Source organism: Equus quagga, chromosome 13 (assembly GCF_021613505.1).
Source record: "Equus quagga isolate Etosha38 chromosome 13, UCLA_HA_Equagga_1.0, whole genome shotgun sequence".
Lineage (NCBI taxonomy): Eukaryota > Metazoa > Chordata > Mammalia > Perissodactyla > Equidae > Equus > Equus quagga.
Genome location: NC_060279.1, coordinates 5,791,576 through 5,811,198, shown reverse-complemented (window position 1 = coordinate 5,811,198; position 19,623 = coordinate 5,791,576). Strand labels below are relative to the sequence as shown.

The following is a 19,623-nucleotide window of genomic DNA, read 5'->3' as shown; positions in this document are numbered from 1 at the left end:
CACACACACACACACACACACACACACACACACACACACACACACACTATCACCAGTGCTAGTTAAGGCTGTTTGTATAAAAACCTCCACAAGTAATTAGATAGGAAAAAAAGTCTGCCAAACTGTTTTTTGAGATCTGACACCCAGATAACTAGCTGATTACATATCATCGGAATCACTCTCATAGTAATATTCTTTCTGTGACTTCTTTATGAGCCCTTTATAATTTTCCAGGTGGTTTGATACTCAGTGTGGGTGTTGGTACATAGGTGGTGATGGATCATTGGGGTGGTGAATGCTTCATAAAAAAGGAAGACCAAAGATTCCCAGGATGACTCTGAAGTGAGAAAAAAATTTAGGATATCAGATAAATAGAAATCTCTCATTGTTATGAGATCTAATGGTAAAAGTCTATAGGATTAAGAAACATGAATCATAATTCCTGTATTTGCAAGTGGTAAATATTTACAGCTTTAATTTTCTTGAGCACATTTTTTTATGCCTGTCACAGTGATAGGCACTTTTCATATGCATCTCAGTTCAACTACTTTAAGTTTTCCTTTAAAAGTAAATGCAAAAGTAAATGAATTAGGGAGATGGGGTTAATAATGTGATGCAATCAAAATAAAATAATAATAGCTATAACAATTGTAATTTATATATATATTAACTCTGATTTGTCTAAAGTGAATATTGTTGATTTCGTTTTATAGAACGGTTAAGTAACATGACCATCACCACACAGCTAGAAAGTAAAGGGAAACCAGTAAGCCTTGCTGTGTTTGACTCTAACAATCATTTTCTTCCTATTAAACCTCTCATTAATATGTCGGTAAATACTACTGAATGGGGATGATTTCAAAACAGGAGGAACAGAAGAATGTGAAGACAGATTTTAAGTATTTGGCTTTATAAATATAATTAATGAAAATATATGCAGTGTTACATTTTTACTGACTTAAATTGTTTCACCATTTTCTCTTCTGATTCTTTCTTGACTGCGTGTGGGTTAGTAAATCCAGCAACCATTTGGGTGATTTAAGTAAACGTCTTCAGAATTCAAGAGTTTTAAAATGTATTGTTTCACGTAGATGACCAAAAGAAGTAGGCATATGGAGAAATACATGTATGTCTGTCATGGCCTCATAGCAATAGCTTCTTTGTAATAATTGTAACTTAGTCTAGTTCTCAGTTCTGTGTCGTGTCAAGGAAAATGCATGAACTAATTACATCCCTATTCATCATACTCAACTCCCTTCTTTACACCAGAAAGAAGTGGTGAGAGTCACAGTGAGTGAGGGAGGAGCAGTGAGAGGGAGTCACAGTGAGTGAGGGAGGAGCAGTGAGAAGGAGTCACAGTGAGTGAGGGAGGAGTAGTGAGAGGGAGGAGAGTTGATCTCCATGGTGCCTGTCAGCTAAATTTGAGGCAACTACCAGATCCTTGATATATATAATTCAATTTAGCTCACAGGCTAGCCTCACCTTTCCACCCGCCTTGACTGTAGCAACCTGACATTTGATTCACATTTCTATCCTCTCTCTTTTTTAAAATCACTTATTGAGGTGTAATCAACATACAGAAATCCATGGATATTTAATGCATACAATGAGTTTGGAGATAAGTATACACATTTGAATCTATCACCACAATCAAGGATATAAACTCAGTTATCATCTCCAAAAGTTTTCTCCCGCTCCCTTTCTTCTTGTTTTTTTATTGATTTTTCTTTCATGGTAAGAGAACTTAAGACCTACTCTTTTAGCTAGTTTTTAATCTATCATGTCTTTATAAAGCTCCTCAAATCAAATGGGTAAATGTTCTTAGTTGTCCATGAGTCAGAGCATTTGATTTTAATTTTAGATAGTAATGAATTGATGCTTTGCGGTTTTACTGTTTAGAAGTGAAGACATGGTACAAGCTGCTTGTCATCTCTTGAGCTCAGTCCCTATTCTCTCCAAATTATTAACTGATGGAGCTCTGACACAGGAGCCAGATGAAGATCAAAGTGGTATGAGTTTTATTTAGACTGTTTGGTATAAGCTACATTTGAAAATGGTTTTGTTTTCTTCCTATTCCATCTTCTCCCACCCCACCCGCTGCCCTCACTCCTTCCACAATCTGGACCTTGGGGCCTGCCTGAGGGAGAGATGGATCTGCAGCACAGACCTTCAGAGCACTTGCCCAGGGTCTTCCTCCTGCCTCACAGCCCATCGGGCGTAGCAGATGGAGCACCAGAGAGGCTTCTATGCTGGACTCCCACTCAGCTGTGAACCAGGTGGAAGTGGGAGAAGAACTATAGACTATGCCCTGCTTGAGGGCCTGCAGGTCTGATAGAAGAGGCAGGGCCGCATGGAACCAGAGACCCTTAAGTGTAGCCAGATGTGAAGGAGCAAATGAACGGGTGGAGACAGGGCGCTCTCTCCTGGGAATGGAGTAGAAGTCACTTTACTCATGAGGATCCAGGGCACACATGTTCCCATTGTTTTAGGAGTTTTATTTCTTTGAGCCGGTTGGCCTTACAATTTCGAGCAGGCAATGCAGCTTCTTGGGGATGACAACAGCAGAATATTAGTTCAGCTCTGCTCTCACCTTTGGGAAGCTACTCCATCAGGACCAGTTACTGTTACTTTACGTATCCTCCTAAACCAGGGGGGAGCAGTTAAGTTTTGGCTGCTAAAAGGCACTGAAAGCATTAGAATAAGACCTTAATTCAATTACCAAGGCCTTGCTAAAAATTCGCCCTCTGATCTTTTTCTCATCTTTACTTATCTATGGTCTCATCCAAGGTGGCTTACTATTGATGATATGATAGCCCTAACAACAGCATAACTGCACCCCAAAAAGTAAGTTGAAAAACGCCTTCCCATTATTAAATTCCCAGGGAGAAATGAAGATTCCTTCCTCTGTAAAATAAAATTAAATTCTGACTTCTCAATTAGAGAACCCTTGGTCAGTTAACAGATTAGAGTTGGATCTCCTTTTCAGCTCCAGCCTTAGCCATCTTTCCCTAGAGTGGGCTTGATTGATAATGTATTTGGGTTAATTAATGTCTTTTTGCCACCTTTCTTTCAGCCTCGTTATATTTTAGGTATGTCTCTTGTAAACAGCATACAGGTGTTTCTTGCTATCCGAAAGTAGAAAGTAGAGTAGTGCCGTGAAACCTTTTGTAAACCAAAATGGTGTAAAGCAAAGAAGCAATTAGCATTAATCTGTATGGGAAAATTTTTTGAACATTCCCAGACCTACAAAATAACCTAACAGATTATACCAAATTACAAATAAAGCCTAAAGTAACGCTAACATATAGTAAAAGCAGGAACGATATGATAAATACACAGCCTACAGAAGGTAGAAATAACGTGCACACCACGTAGTTTCACTTACCTGAACCAGGAAGGCAGCGAGCACACTGGAAGGCTGAGAGGCGGTGGTGATGACGTGCGGTAGGCTAGGTTGTCGGAGGTTGGGGTGGTGGGAGCTGCAGGGGACTGGGGTGTAGGAGAGAGAGGAAGAGGGTCGTCTGCCAACATCTCATCACCTTCTGAGTCCACCAGGGCAGGCCGGTCACTAACGTCTACTCTTTCTTCCACGTCTGCCTGCCTCACGTGGAAGGTGGGGGTTCGCCGTCTGCTGTGGCTGCTGTGGCTGCTGTGGAAGGCCTGAAATAGGACAGTGTGCTTCACTGCTTAGCCTCTGTAACAGCTCGCTGCAAAACAAATGCTGAACGCTATTTTTGCTTTTTGCCTTTTTTCATAAAAGCAAAAATCCTCTTCGGATTTCTTTCTGTTAGCAAAAGCAGGTACTAATGTAGGTTTTCATAAAAGTGAAGTAATGTAAAGTGAACTTTAAGATACTGGACAAAAACTATATAGCTCTTTTTTTTTCCTTTTCATTTAATCTGAAAACATTCAGATTTTCATTAGTAAGATTAATAAATGCACATTTACATGTGTTATTGGTATTTTTGTACATATTTCTACTATTTTAGTGCTTTTCTGTTTTTTCTTCTTTATATTTTTGGTTCTTTTGTTTAGTTGGGGTATTTTTTCTCAGTTCAGTTTTTTCCCCCCACTCTGTAGTTTTCTATTGAAGCCATAAGAGTTTCCCAAAGACTCAGTTGCTTAAACAATACAAATTTATTATCTCATAGTTCTGTAGATGGAAGTGCAACACAAGTCTCACCAGGCTGAGATCAAGGTTTTGGTAAGGCTGCCTTCCTTTCTGGAGTCTCTAGGAAATAATCCATTTTTGCTTTTTCCAGCTTCTTGAGGCCACCCACATTCCTTGGCTGTGGTGTCCGCCCATATTTGAAGCTCGTGGTGGCAGCCTGGGTCCTTCTCACTCTGACATCTCCCTGGTTCTCTGCAGCCAGGGCTCATGTGATTAGATTGGGCCCACAGTAAAGATCCAGAATAATTTCCCCGTCCCAAGGCCTGTAATCTTAATCACATCTGCAAAGTCCCTTTGCCATGTGAGGTGACATTCACGGAGTCCAGAGATTAGGACGCGGACATCTTTGTGTGGCTACTGTTCTGCCTACTGTATTTATTCTCTATTGGTTTGGAGTTTATATAATTCTATGTATAGAGTTTTATTTGGACTTAGCTGCACATTTGTTCATCAATTCTTCTTTCATATCCAACTGTCCTTTGGAATCATTTTTCTTCTTAAATTTATCCTTCATTTCTTGGTAGTAAACTATCTCAGTTTTTCTTTTTTAAAAATCTCTGTTTTTTGTTTGGCCTTCCTTCTTTATTTTTATTTATTTATTTTTTGAGGAAGATTAGCCCTGAGCTAACTACTGCCAATCTTCCTCTTTTTGCTGAGGAAGACTGGCCCTGAGCTAACATCCATTCCCACCTTCCTCTACTTTATACGTGGGACACCTACCACAGCATGGCTTTTGCCAAGTGGTGCCATGTCTGCACCTGGGATCCAAACCGGTGAACCCGCGCCGCTGAGAAGTGGAACATGCGAACTTAACCACTGCGCCACCGGGCTGGCCCCTGGCCGTTCTTTAATGATGCGTTTGCTAGGTATACAATTTGAGGTTTATAGCTAGTCAAGTTTCCTTTATTCCTCTTTTCTGTTATTATTGGTTTGAGAATTATATATTCCATCAATTTTCAATATTTTTAATATATGCAATTGAGTATAAATTTCCCTCTAAATACTGCTTATAATCACATACAGTTTTTTATGAAATTTTATAATGTTTATTTAGTTTGAAATATTTTCTAATCTTCCTATGTTGTCTTCTTTGATCCATTAGTCATTTAGAAGCATGTCTACCAGTATTGTCTTCATCTGAGAATGTCTTTATTTCACTTACATTCTTGATACTACCCTCCAGTCTGTGTTGTATCTTTTTGTTTCTCTGTGCTTCATTCTGAATCTGCTCAAAATTCTTTCTTTGGTTGCATCTATTCTTCTGTCAAACCGTTTGTCTAGTTCTTGTTCTTATCACTAGATATTATAATAGATTTTTTCAAATCTACTTATTCATTATAGCTTATAGTTTTCTGTTGCCTGATGATATTTTGCAGGTTGTCTTTTAGTCCTTTAAGCATAGTTTGCATGGTTATTTTATGGACTATATCTGATACTTCCTGTATCTGAGTATTTGTGGGTCTCTCTCTGTTCCATGCTGTTTCTTCTCATTCTCCCTCATGCTGGTGTTTTCTGTGTGTGTGTGTCTGTGTATGCGTGGTTATCTTTGTGTGATGTTGCTTGTCATGTGTGTGTATGTGTTTGGGTGCATGTATGTGTGTGATATATGTGTGTTGTGTATCTATATGTGAATTATTTGAGGTACAATATGAAGTTACTTTCCTCCTAGGGAGGAATTGTGTTTGCTTCGGACTGTGTCCTGGAGGCATCAGCAATCTGGATGACTCTTAAATTCAAAATTGGAAGTTCCCAGACCACCGAGGTGATATGAAATTGTGCTGCCAGACCACACAAAGCCTGGTTGTTACTGTTCACCCTTAGGATATAGCCTTGGTCCCAGAGAGATTCCTCTGTTAAGTTTTGATCCCCTCTCCCAGTGACATAATACAAATTAAAGTTCAGATTTGCGAGACACGCGGTGCTGTCAAGGCAAGTACAACTTTCATTCTCATTTTTCCGGACTCTCTTTTTCTTTCACTTTTGTACTAATTATTACTTAGTATCTAGTCAATCTATCTTTGCTTTTAAAAAATATTTAAAAGATATCTTATACACTGTTTTTAGTTTTCAGTGGAAGAATTGCTCTGAATAATTTTGCCATTGTTGCCAATTGAAAGCTCTGGCTCAGTGTAGTTTCCTCCACAGGTGCCTCATATAAGACTATTTTCCTTTATTTGTTGGGCAAGTGCACACTTTATGCTTGCCAAAAAAACATAAAAGAAACCATAAATTTGGCCTTCGGTTGATGTTTTAGAATGGATTTTTATATGCTTAAGGCAAATATGAATACCTTTTGAAATATTTGCGTAAATTAATGTGGATTAAAGTTTATGAATGTATTCCTCTTGGTGGACAGCATTCAGAGTCCATAGCATTATATTATCAAGGATGTTTATTACACTGCAATTGATTAGTCATCTTTATCACACACATATTTGCTGCAGTTTTTGCTCAGAGCCTGATGGTGTATGAAGACACATTTTTTGCATGGCTCTGTGAGAATTATTATTTTTCAGAAATCTGTAACCTGTCTGAATTTTTTGAAGGTTGTGTAAACTTTTTTCATTCTCCATTGCTAAGAAGTTTTAATGTAAAAGAACAATTTTCTTATTTTTTTGTTTTCTTTTGAGAGCTTCTCGTACTACATCCTGCAGTGCATGCCTAATGCAGGAGAGAGGATTACTGTGTGATAGATGGTTACAGTGATGGTCCCCAATGAATCATACCTCCTGGTATGCACCTCCTTGTCTAGTCCCATCTCACGCTGACTCTGGACTCGCCCATGTGACTTGCATTGGTGAAAAGGATATTAGCAAACATGGCTCAAGGGGATGCTCGATAAGTGCGTGTATATTGGACCCTGTGTGGCTCTACATGACGAAGCTTGGTCTAGCCTCCTCAAGGATGAAAGACCGCAAGGAAGGAGAAGCCTAGCTGTCCTGGCTGAGCCCAGCCCCTAGCTGAGCCCTCCAGCCAGATGCAGCTGCGTGAATGATCCCAGGTGAAACCACCACCCAGCCAGCCTACAGAGCTTGAGAAATTGTTTGTTTTAAGCCACTACAGTTTAGAGTGGTTTGTTATGCAGCACCAGACAACACTGGCACTGTTAATACATTTTTGTGGCCCCTGTTTTCTTTGTGCGCCATCTTCGCTTTTAAATAACACATATGATTGATACCTGTCTTGTTTTCCCTCCCAAATACATCTTAATTATTATCTATTGAGCAATTAAGCACTGAAGACATGACAGAGGAATTTATTTAGAGTAATTAATCATAGTAATCAACTCTTTGTCTCCTGTCGCCATGTAAAGAGCAAATGGACTTGCATTTTAAACTAAGTTCTGTCTGTTTTTTATTTTCATGTTACTGCTTGTTCACAGAAATTGATGACTGTTGATGTGTTTCATATTTTCTTTAAGAACGATGGTTCATGAAATTTCTTCCAGAGTTTAGCATAAACAATTTAGTTTGGCTTATAATATTTAAATAATGTGGGCTAAAAAGTGACAAGTTTTAATTGTATCTTCAATGAAGCCATATAATATAAAATACTGTAAGTGACTCATTTGCCTCAAAACAAAGAAAAAGATAGTCCAGTATGGCTTATAATAAACAGTGTAAGATGACCAAGTTTTGTTATTGGAAAGCTTTAAAGGCCAGCCATAAGTTATATCCACTTGTAAGTAATGATAATTGAATTATCATATCTTCAACTGAGTTTGTCTCACTGGTGAGAAAAACCACCTAGGAAAAGGCCAACCATTCTCCCTTTATAGATTCCTTGAGTTAATGCCAATGTGTCAGAACAATTGAACATAAAGAGGGGAAAGTGGCAGCAATTCTTTATCATAATTTTGCATGTCATATAAGTTGAATTACTCCAACTAATTTGATTTTTATCTTGCATTTGCAAATAATACCTTTGAGGGTTTTGGGATTATGCTTCCTTTTAATAATATTAATAGTGACATTATTTGTGGTGTGGAAGGAGCACAGACTTGGGAGTCTTGTGAGCTGGGTGTTTTGCCCTGCCCTGAAGATGCCACTGACCAGCTCTGTAGCCTTTGGCAAGTTACCTCTCTGGGCTTAGTTACCTCTTCAGTAAAATGAGGGCACTCAGGTGATCTCCATCTCCAAAAATCTATTAATTCTGTGGCTTCAGAGGAGGAGAGTGCATTGCTCTAATGTATCCTCTTAAAGAAGAGTGTGATTGTAAAGGTTAGCCTGGTGTTCGCTCTCCATGTATTTTATCAGGTGAGAAGACATTGGTTCTTTTTGCATCGCTCATGCAATGAATAAAGTGTTAACAGAAGAATTTGTAATTATTTCCAAATCAATGCTGAACTGACTGCATAGCATACATATGTTAAAGTCTAAGAGACCAAAAGTCAGGCTCATAATATATTTACTGCAACTTTTTAGAGATTTTTCCTCTTTTATAAAATGTATTCTAAGAAATAGAAATTTTAAACACCTGTGTTTTCTAATTTGGGCACATTCAAAATGACAATTTTAATTTTTTTCCCCCTAAGATTTTATTATAATTATTTTTAGGTTGGGTTCCTAATTTTGATTTCCTTGGGAAAAATAATTAACTTACTTTGTATAAGTTTTTAAGAGACTTTTAATACACTTTATAATTCATCTTGATGTTGGATGATCTAGGATGATTGTTAAGGAAATTAGCACAGCTTGAGAATTATAAGTAAAAACTGCTGAACTATTTTTATTTTCACATGTATTTTTATTTCTTTACAGAACGTTAGCCCTGATTAAACCAGATGCAATATCAAAAGCTGGAGAAATAATTGAAATGATAAACAAAGCTGGATTTGCTATAACTAAACTCAAAATGATGATGCTTTCAAGGTAATTTGTTGATCGTTTTAAATTATGTAATGTCTGGTTCCTTTTTTTAAAAACTTCATCTTCTATCTTTCATGTCATTGTTTAAAATAAAAAACCTCCCACTGAATGGCAAAGAATAGTATAGTATTGGAATGAGAAAATGTGAGACAACAGGCAATCAGATGCATAAATAATGATTGAACTCTACGCAACTGGGAGTTGTCAGATTCCACATGCCTCATTAATTGTTTGTCTTCCATAACCCCGTGTGCTTTGTAACACCAATGCTTGATAACTGTAATCTCTTCTTCTTAGTATACAAGTATAACACACTGTATAAAAATCATAGAAGAGGAAATGGATGTTGATTTCTATTTGACAAGGGATTGTTACTGTTGAAATTTCCAAAACTGATGCGTTTGGAAATGTTTATATTCAGCTTCTCCCAATATATATAATTGGTAACATACCTATTTACTACTCTGAAAAGCAATCCATTTTCTCTGGCTAGGTATTTTCTAAGTTATTTCGTGAAAATAAGACTTCCCTATAGGTCGGGGCGTTAATGTAGCAGCCAGGCAGAGCTGGCTCCCGTGGTGTTCTTTTGTTTCTCCACTGTTTCTTTGTTTTTGGTCAGACGTCTTCTTACTGCTGTTCCTGGACATCTATTCCATGGGACGGTTGTTTTTTGTCTCTGTGAGAACAGGGACAATGGATAACGATAGATGTTCATTGCAGCTTTGATAAGTCTGATCCCTAGAAACCTTAACAAAACATCCTCACTTTTACCCCAACAACGACATATGTTTAATTTAAATTTTCACCCAATGTAAGATCTCCCAGTTTACTTATTTTCTAGAAGGCAAGGAGGCTTATATTTCAGAGCACAGAGTCTCGAGCCACAGTGCTTGTAACTGTGCCACTTACTAGGTGTGTGACTCTGAACAATTTATCTCTGTGCTTCAGTTTCTTCATCTGCAAAATGGAGCTTATAATAGCACCTGTCCGAAAAGTTGTTATGAGGGTCACTTGAGTTTAATATATGTAAAGTGCTTTGAAAAACCTTCGCACAAAGTAAGTGTATATAAATGTTAGCTATTATTGTTATTAGCTGTAGTACTAGTGATATCATTATTATTTAGTGGAAACCAAGGTCATAACCCTTTTTAAGTGGTGAAATTTGTCGTATTTCTATACATATGGAGAATGCTTGCTCATATAGCGTACAATGGGCCTGAATTCTGGAGAGATGACTTTGAATAGTTTTAGTGAGATTAAAAAGTTTTTACATCTCTGCACATCCAGTGCTTGATAATTTGGCATCAAACTTCCCATAATAAAGATGCCCAAGAAAATGTAACTGCTGCTTTAATTGTTCATAGCCCCTCATACATCTCTATTAATATTACTGTTGACTCTTGGATTTTACCCAACTTAAAAGCTAATAAGTCAGTCTGTTACTCTTTTGTGGATGCCAGCAGAAGACGTGAGACTTCTGGGTTAGAGACAAAGGACTTTATTATGGTACAGCAAGCAGCATGAGCATCATGTTTTTGTTGGTTCCCCTTGCCTCCATGTCCCTTGGGAATAATATGATATGGGCCCGGGTGGATGTTGTATACACAGTTGATTGCATCACAGCTGAGGAGCATTGAACTTGGGTTACCCACTGCTTCATTTGCAAGCAGTAAACAAGCCTGCTTTTTGTACTGAAGAGAGACATGACCTCATCCATCAAAGTTGCTCACTGTAAACATAACTGAGAAATGGTTAGAATAAAGAGCAGCTGGGGCCTTGCATTCTTGGCATACCCAGTAAGGCATGTTAGAAGTGCCAGAGACCCATGGAGGAGTATGTCCCAGTGCTTAAATCTTTTCTGAACTTATCTGCTCAAACTTCAGTTCCTCCGTCATGGCAGTATCTGAAAGGTAGCAGCTGAGTTCCATCTGACTTTGTACTTCTAGTTCTTGGATCAGTGCCTGATTCAAGGTCGCACTAAGTAAATATTTCATGAAAGAATTAATAGGTAGATCTTTGCAAGAGAATGGTGAGTTTCTTTATAAAAACACAACAAGACATAACAAAACGACAACAATAAAATTTCTCTAGGTGGTGATGCATTTGTTAATATTTCTGTCTAAACTTTTCAGGAGAAGAATTAGATAAAACTGATGGGGAAAAGTTCATGAACTCTCATCTTGGTTTCAATTTTAGATTTTGAATGGAGATAACTATGGGGTTAGTGACATGTTAGAAGAAAACAATGAAGCAATTTCAGTAATTGAGACTTTTCGGTTCATTGATATTAAAGATTATGATTGTTTTTTCTTTTTTAGTGGTGCAGTTGTGTTGAAAAGTTTAGAATTGGTCATTTTAGCACGCTTGCTGCTAACTCTTCTAAAATATTCCCCACCTGAGTTTTTTAGGTGTTCAGTTTCACCTCATTTTAGGCTGCAGTACAATACATCCATTTCATCTGCGTGAATTTTTCTCCTTACCCTCTAGAATTTTTTTTTCTGCAGTTGGTAATAGGAAGGGTATATGCAATCAGAGATTTGCAGCCAGAGAGGTTTGGGTTCAGCTCCCCCTGTGCTGCTTCCCTTACTAGCACTTTGACCTGGACAAGTTGTGTAATCCTGCTGAACTTACCTATGTTCATATGTAACAGGAAGGCGATCATACCTATTTCAATATATTGTTGTGAGGAATATGTAAAATAATTTAATGGCATATGGTAGGCTCTAGAAAGATGTTTTCTTCCCCTCCCATTTTTTGGGATGAATTTTATTTTATGTACTTGCATAGTATACTTTCATAATCTCTTCATAGCCAAACAGAATATTTCAGTACATTTGGTTTCAATAAGAGGATGCCCTGATATAGCTTACTATGTGAATTCATTTTGAAATAGGCATGTAAGATCTTAAACCATTGCATACTAAATTGTCAAGTCTGAAAGGTTAATCATTTGCCAGAGGAAACTTTAACTTCTTTGCTATTTTAAAAAGTAGTTGATGGAATGGCTCTGTGGCCTAGTGGTTAAGTTCCATGCATGCTGCTTTGGCAGCCTGAGTTTGTTTCCCTACACCACTCATTGTTGGCCATGCTGTGGTGGTGACCCATATATAAAATAGAGGAAGACTGTCACGGATGTTAGCTCAGGGTGAATCTTCCTCAGTGGAAAAAAAAAAAAGAAAAAAGGACATAGTTGATGTTGGCATATATTTGTCACATACTACGAACTCACTTTAAAGCCTTTAAGAAAACGACGAGTTTGAGAGACACCTGATTTGAGATTTAGACTTTTCAGCGAATCAGTTTAAAGTCCATTATTCTTTCATTTTTCTCTATAGATATTCTTTAACAGGGATATACATTTAAAAAGCAAATCCCTATTTCCCTTAATAAATCCGGAATTCTGAATATCTCCATATTATCCCCTTGGTGATATCAGTTAAAGTATTAGTTTTTAATACATTAATAACCAATAAGAATACATTGATATGCATAATTTGTCGAGCAGTTTTTAAAAATGTAAGTATATAGTCTTTTCTTTGGAGAGATCTATCTAAGAAAGAAAACTGTAAGTATTAAAATTCTAGCCTGACCTCTCAAGTTTAAAGCCAGTAGAAGAAACTGACAAATTTTGAATTTGAAGATGGCTTTGCATTTTTTGATGTAACTTATTTGAACTCTAAATAGAACAAATAATTCTTATTGGTCAAGTGTTAAACTTTGTTTCTAGAATGTTAAAGATGCTGGTGAAAAGGAAGAGAATAGGTATGAATATGAGTAGAAAAGTAAACATAACCTCTTATATTCATTTTAATGTTACATGTTAACATAGATATCCTCCCTACTAGCAAGAAGTTTGAAAGGAAGGGGGATTTGAGCAGAATATTTGGTGAAAAATCATTAATCAATTCACATACAGATCAAATAAATAGGTTTCATTTTTATTTTATTATATTAAAGTGAGCTAAAATAATATTCTTACACAATTCTTAACTATTGTCCTTTTGATTATTTTATAGGAAAGAAGCAACAGATTTTCATGTAGACCATCAGTCAAGGCCGTTTTTAAAGTAGGTGCTGAATTTGGAGCGAGTGGTGTGTAATGGAGGATATCCCAGAAAACTGGAGACTTTCACAATTCAAAAATTTTTTACATGAGAATAATCTGTCAAAATGACCCTGGCAGCATCTTACAACTGTAGAGAACTTTTTTTTTAAGAATTGCTTTTTCTGTCCTTTTATTAGATAAGAGTTCTTATTTCATCATTAAGTATTTTAAACTTTAATCAGAAGCAAATGAGATGAGTCGTTTAAATTATAAATAGCATAGCTTTTTTTTAGATTTCAGTAGATTACAATAAAGTGATAATTATATTTTATGTTGAATATTTATTTTTGTTGTGCTTTTAAACCCTTATTTTGGTATTCTCATGTACATAAAACAATGTTCCTAGAACCCTTATATTTTGACTAAATAGTTTGATATACATTTTATTCCTTAAAATATAGCAACTAATATATGTTAGAAACTGAATTTATTTTCTAAATATTTGGGATGTATTTAAATTTAAGTGACTATTATGCAGCTCATATTATGTTGACAAGGGAGTGCTATACGTGTCTCATGAAGAGGGATATTAGCCAAGACCTCACAATAGACATGCCATTTGTTATTCTGCACAGAACAGTGGTTTTTTTAAAGAGAAAATTATTATGTTTTAGATTATTTTAAATCATGCATTATAAAATATTCCTAAGACTTTTTAGAAGAGGCATATATAATTTTCTTGGAAATTATTCTTTGTTATAGTTTTTGTGTATGTTTGTAGCATTATATTATCGCTCCTAGTTTAGTGTCTTATATGTAATTACTGGTGTGCAGTAAATTGTATTAAATGAATGAGTTAACTAGTTTTCTGTTATTGAGAAAAACTCAAAAGACGTAGCTGTAGTAATGGGAAATAGATTTGTGAAGCAGTGTCTGTTATGATCAGGCGCACCATTCCCTGCATCACTACGTGCCACACTGCTATTATGGCCCCATTCTGCTATGTGTTCGGAGAACTTCCTATTAACAGGACATTAGATTATAAGTTTCTTGAGGAAAGGGTTTTGTTTTGCAGCATAGACTGATTTGTAGTAGGTAATCATTAAATGCTCGTTGAATGGATAAGCATGGGTGTCCCCTTGCTTTGAGTTCCTTAAATCTAATTTCCTTTTTTTTTTGGCAGCTAAGGCCTAGCAGAACATGTATGAGGAGCTCATGTGGGCCTTTTAGGATAGATGGTGTGAATACTTCCTTGTACTTGCTATTTTCTTAGACATATTCTTCAAAATGAATTGAAGTGATTTAAAAAGGAAGTGCTGAAGGGGGTTAGCTCATGTAACATGGTTCATGAGGGAAGGAAATGTGCAAAACCATTAGGAGGTAATAGACACAAAAGGGCTTGTCATACCATGCTCCTTTCTCCGGGAGGGTCCTGTCCTTCTCTTGGTTTGAATGAGAGAGAAACTTGGGCTTACTTTAAAAAGTATTTTGTCTCTGCTTGACATAGTAGGAGGAATGGTGTCACTTATTTCACAGTTAAACTTGTCATTGCTGCCTTATAGAGAAGTGGAAAAATAAAATGAGGTATTGTTTTTTATGCCTTTGGGTGCTGTGACTCGGTGCTGGATTTTTAATCAAGAACCTATGTGTATGCTTTAATAATTTAAAGTAGGAATAAGCCAGAGTAGTTTTTACAATAATAAAAGGATATTTCTTGAAGACCTGTTGATTTCTTTTTTTTAATCACTAAAACAACTCAATGCTTATTGATTGAAAGTTCATTGTCATTCTTGGAATTCTAAGAGTTGTACACAAAAAGAATAAATTCTTGCTGCAAATATGTTATAAGACATCACTCTCATCACTTTCTATATTATGAAATTTTATTTGACTACAATGGTAAGCCACATGAAAACAAAAAGGAAGATTCTTCTGTACCTTTCAAGCAATAGGAAAAGCTTAAATCAACAATATGCATTTTAAGTCAATGAAATAGTCTTAATTCAATGAAATGATTTTTCTGCTTACACTAATAGATTTGACAACATTAGTGTTTTGTAGTGACTCAGGCTCCTGCACGACATTCAACTTATGATAATTTTCTCATACCCATGTAAAACTCACTATATCCAATAGTTCTGAGATCGTAATATTCATGTGCATTGAAATACTCAAATTGTAATATATCCTTGTTGTTAAGAGAGATACCTAGGTTGACAGAAAAAGGAAGCAGATTAATCTTTTACCTGTTTTACAGTGAGCTGATCCAGTTTATTACAAGTGGTCCTATTATTGCCATGGAGATTTTAAGAGATGATGCTATATGTGAATGGAAAAGACTACTTGGACCTGCAAACTCTGGGGTGGCACGTACAGATGCTCCTGGAAGCGTTAGAGCCCTCTTTGGAACAGACGGCATAAGAAACGCAGCTCATGGCCCTGATTCTTTTGCTTGTGCTGCCAGAGTAAGGTGTTCTAAAAATATTTTAATTCTGTTTCAGTTTTGTTAAATGTTTTATGTCAAAGTAAAGCATTTCTGTCACTGCTGACTTAGGCTCGATTTATCCAGTTGAACTAGTAGTAGGGAAAACCTTTGACCTTTTGTTTAGGATCAAACAGTGTTTCAAGTGATATTTCTCCTTTGTGAACTGATAAGCTGGTCATGGTCAAGATACGTTTTCTCCAATTAAAACACTTGTCCCATTTCTTGTTCCAAAGAATTAAATTACTGAGACTCATCAATGTTTGAATTATTGAATTCATGTAAGAATACCAGTTATAGATAGTAAATATTAAAGAAAGCATCATTTTATACATTCTCTCTTTGACCGAGACCTAACACTGTACTTTCAAACTTAGCGTCCTTTTCTTTTCTAATTTACAGTTACTGTTTATGAAAAAGTTTCTCTAAAATGACTCCTTATTTTAAATCCATATAAATAAAATATTACACTAGGTTTATACTGACATTGAACTGACAAAGTACAAATTTATTCTTAACATCATGAAAAGTTCCTCAGCCAATTTAAGGTGATTTTTAGTCTGGTCATGTCTGCAAGGAAATAACATCGGACAGTTTTATAATAATTGATTTTTTTTTCTTTTTCTTACAACTCTATCAACAAATCCTTTCAGCACTCCTTTCAAATTAGACCTTGAGTCTGATCATTGTGGTCTAAATCACTGTTATATTTTGTCTGGACTACTGCAAAGCTTCCTGATTCTTCTTTCCTCTCGTCCTCTTACACTCAGTTTATGAAATTTTACCTTGCCCAAGTAAAATTATGCCCAGAGTTATCTTTTTAAAACAAATCAGATTGACAATTCAACTATTGAAAACTCTTTAGTGAATTTTTTTTCTTGTAGAAATCTAAAGTTTTTATGGTAGCCTCCAAAATTCTACCTAATCTGGCCTTTATCTATCTCTCCATCTTTATCTCTGACCCATCTCTTCCTTATTCACTGTGTCCTAGGTACATTGACCATCTTGCTATTCCTTGAATAGCATGTTTCTGCCTGGCGTATTCAATTAACAGCAAAGAGAGCAATGTGGTTGCTTGAGATTGAAGGAAGGTGGGGCTGATGAGGTCACAGAAGTAATCAAGGGAGATATCACATGGTCTTTGGCTTTTTTTCCGAGGAAAATGGAGAGCCACTGCAGGGTTTTGAAAAAAGGACTGACATGTTTGACTTGCCATTTAAAAAGATCACTCTGGCAGCTGCATTGAGAATAGACTGTAGAGGGCAAGAGTACCAACAGAGAGTCCAGTTAAGAGGCTGTTGCAATAATCCACAGAGATGATGGCTTGGACTAGGGTGGTAGCAATGAGAGGAATATAGAGATATATTTAAAAATATATGTTTAAGATATGTTTTAAAATGTATTTTAATGGTTGAAGGTCAAATGATCAAGATTTCCTTCCAGATTGAATGTAGAGTATGAGAAAAAGAGAGGTATCAAGGATTACTCCAAAGTTCTTGGCCTGACCAACTGAAAATAGATGGTATTTAAAGCCATGAGACTGGTTGAGATTACCAAGGAGAAAGTGTAGCTAGAGAGGAAAAAGAACAAAGGTGGAGCTTTTGTGTCCTGGAGGCCAAGTGAAGAAAATATTCTAAGGGGAGAGAATGATGAGTGGTGTCAAATGAGGCAGGCATATAAAGAAGAAGGGGACTAAGAATTGGCCATTAGACTTTGCAATGCGGAGATTATTGGTGAACTTGGTAAGATGAATGTTGATAGAGAGTTGGAGGCAAGGCTCTGCTTGGAGTGGATTTAAAAGAAAATTGGAGGACAGGAATTGGAGACAGTGAATATAGACAACTCTTTTAGGGAATTTTGCTGCAAAGGTGAGCAAAGAAATGAGGTGGTAACTGCAAGGAAAAGCAAGATCAGTTTTTTTAAGATGCAAAGAATTACAGCTGTGAAAAATTGATAAAGTGTGAATAAGAGGGAGGCTTACTGGAGCAATGCCATTGATTGGGTCAGAGGGACTGGAAACTAGAGCCCAGACTGACCGCACATTATTGCGTGGGCAGTCGGCTATCGCAACAAATGGGAAGACAGAGTATGTGGGCGTAGATGCTGATTCTTTTCCTATTGCCTCAGTTTTCTCAATAAGAAAGTAGGAAGCAAGGTCAGCTAAAAGTGAGGATGAGGGGAAGGTATTGGTTGGTTTCAAGAGAGAGGAGATGTGAAATAGTCATCTAAAAGACTAGGAAAAGGAACAGGTTAGGGAAATATGGTATGATTTCTGTGCTGAATTAATGGCCCCCCTGATGTTATGGTGGTGAATGGTGAGTGTGGTCGTTCTCCAGCCGTGTTTGCCTACATGGGTGTAGGTGCAGAGCAATGGCGAGTTGGCTTTAACCATGGCTGTGGTTTTGTGAAGCAAATATGATAGGAGGGTCGAGGTAGTCAAGGGTGTAGCCAAGAGAGTGATTGTAGTCTTCGACCTTTGATCTTAGTAGGAAATGTTTGCTGTAAATGTAGTATTATTTTCTATAGTGAAGTTACCAGATTTTTTTAGGGTATTATAAAAATGATAGGCATAAATAGTTAATGAAGGAAATAATGGAGGGCTGAACTGAAAATCACTGACCATGTTCATTTATATTTTCCTGTTTCCCCCGGTTACCATCTTACCCCATTTATTTCTTTGTTCTTTATTTCCACCAGTTCATTTAATAAATTTGAGCACAAATATGCTTGTCAGATTTCACATAACTTAGGCTCTCTCTGTTTTACACATTCAATGACCCCACTGGTGAGTTCCAAGAGGGCAGGGATCTTTATCTGTTTTGTTTTCATCATTAGAACTTGCCTGGCACATAATAAATGCTCATCAATATTTCTGTTGGATGAATTAATTCTCCTGATACTGGTCATTAAGGTCCCTAGCTACATCCCATTAGTAAACAATGTATTTTTAAAGTGTTTGTATTAAAAACTCTGATATAATCTAAGTAAAATGGAAAGAAATGGAAAAATGTCAGCATATCATTTTGGTATTTTTCTCAAGATGCTTTACCTTACAAATATTCTTTGCCTTTTATGAAATACCAGCAATCTTGACTCTAACTATACCATGTCTTTATTGGATAGTAATGTAGGTTGTATATTTATTTCAGTAATACTATTGATGCTGAAAATAAGTGGATTCAGAAATGCAAGGAAAATTTTGTACCTTAACGTTGCTAAAGCTAGACTTGCCTTAAGTACATATGCTTGTGGTTTTCTATGCGTGCACATACATAACGCATGTGCAAGCTTGGTAGAAAAATTCCTATCTGCAAATACAATTTGCAGAATGACTTTTTTTCCCTCTTTTTGTAGTGGAGAAGCTTCTGCAAAGTTATCTCCCATAATCCTTTATCCTAAAGAAATGTCTTAAACATACTTGTTCCTATTTTGTGAACTTAAATTTTTTAGTTCTTTCTGACATTTGTCCCTGAAATACCCCATCATTTGTGTGAACCCTTTAGTATATACATATTCTTGACTCTTGTCTGGGAAGAGCGAGTACTGTGGACACTGTGTTAGCTGACTAGCTATCAAGGAGAGATATACTGTGGCTGGAACACACAGCATACACAAGGAGATGAGGACAGCATATGTTAACAGAGATTGAAAAACATCACACACGCAGCCCCAAATAACCTTTCCTTGACCTTGAATTTTTGTTAGTTACTGTCTGAATTTTATTTTCTTGGAAAGTTACATATCTTTATTCTTCCCTGCTAGGCAATTAGGGACATATAAAAGGCTAAGGGTAATAGCAGGGACCCTTGGAAGGAGAGAAGCTTTATGCAAAATATTTAAGCTGCTCAAATCACAAAAGAATATGAAAATTTGTTGTGCAACTTTACGTTTGTTTCATGAAGTCCCTGAGTTAGTTGCCATGACAATGACCTAGTAAAAGTACTCTTGCAAATGTTAGCTTGGATTAATAGTTGGGAAAGATATGACAACCTGCACAGGGAGAAAGAGAGAGCAAAGGCATAAAATAGAATTACTCACTTTCACCAAGAAGATATAT

At 36.6% G+C, this 19,623-nt stretch overlaps 1 protein-coding gene across 2 annotated transcripts in view; it reads left to right on the top strand.

The window, feature by feature from the left end:
• Positions 1–19,623, top strand: part of NME7 (NME/NM23 family member 7) — a 232,761-nt gene that overhangs the window by 59,809 nt on the left and 153,329 nt on the right. For both annotated transcript variants that reach the window (XM_046681670.1, XM_046681671.1), the window contains exons 4-6: positions 8,932–9,042; positions 13,056–13,106; positions 15,342–15,549. In XM_046681670.1, the coding sequence (XP_046537626.1) occupies positions 8,932–9,042; positions 13,056–13,106; positions 15,342–15,549 (370 nt within the window). The remainder of the gene's footprint in view (positions 1–8,931; positions 9,043–13,055; positions 13,107–15,341; positions 15,550–19,623) is intronic.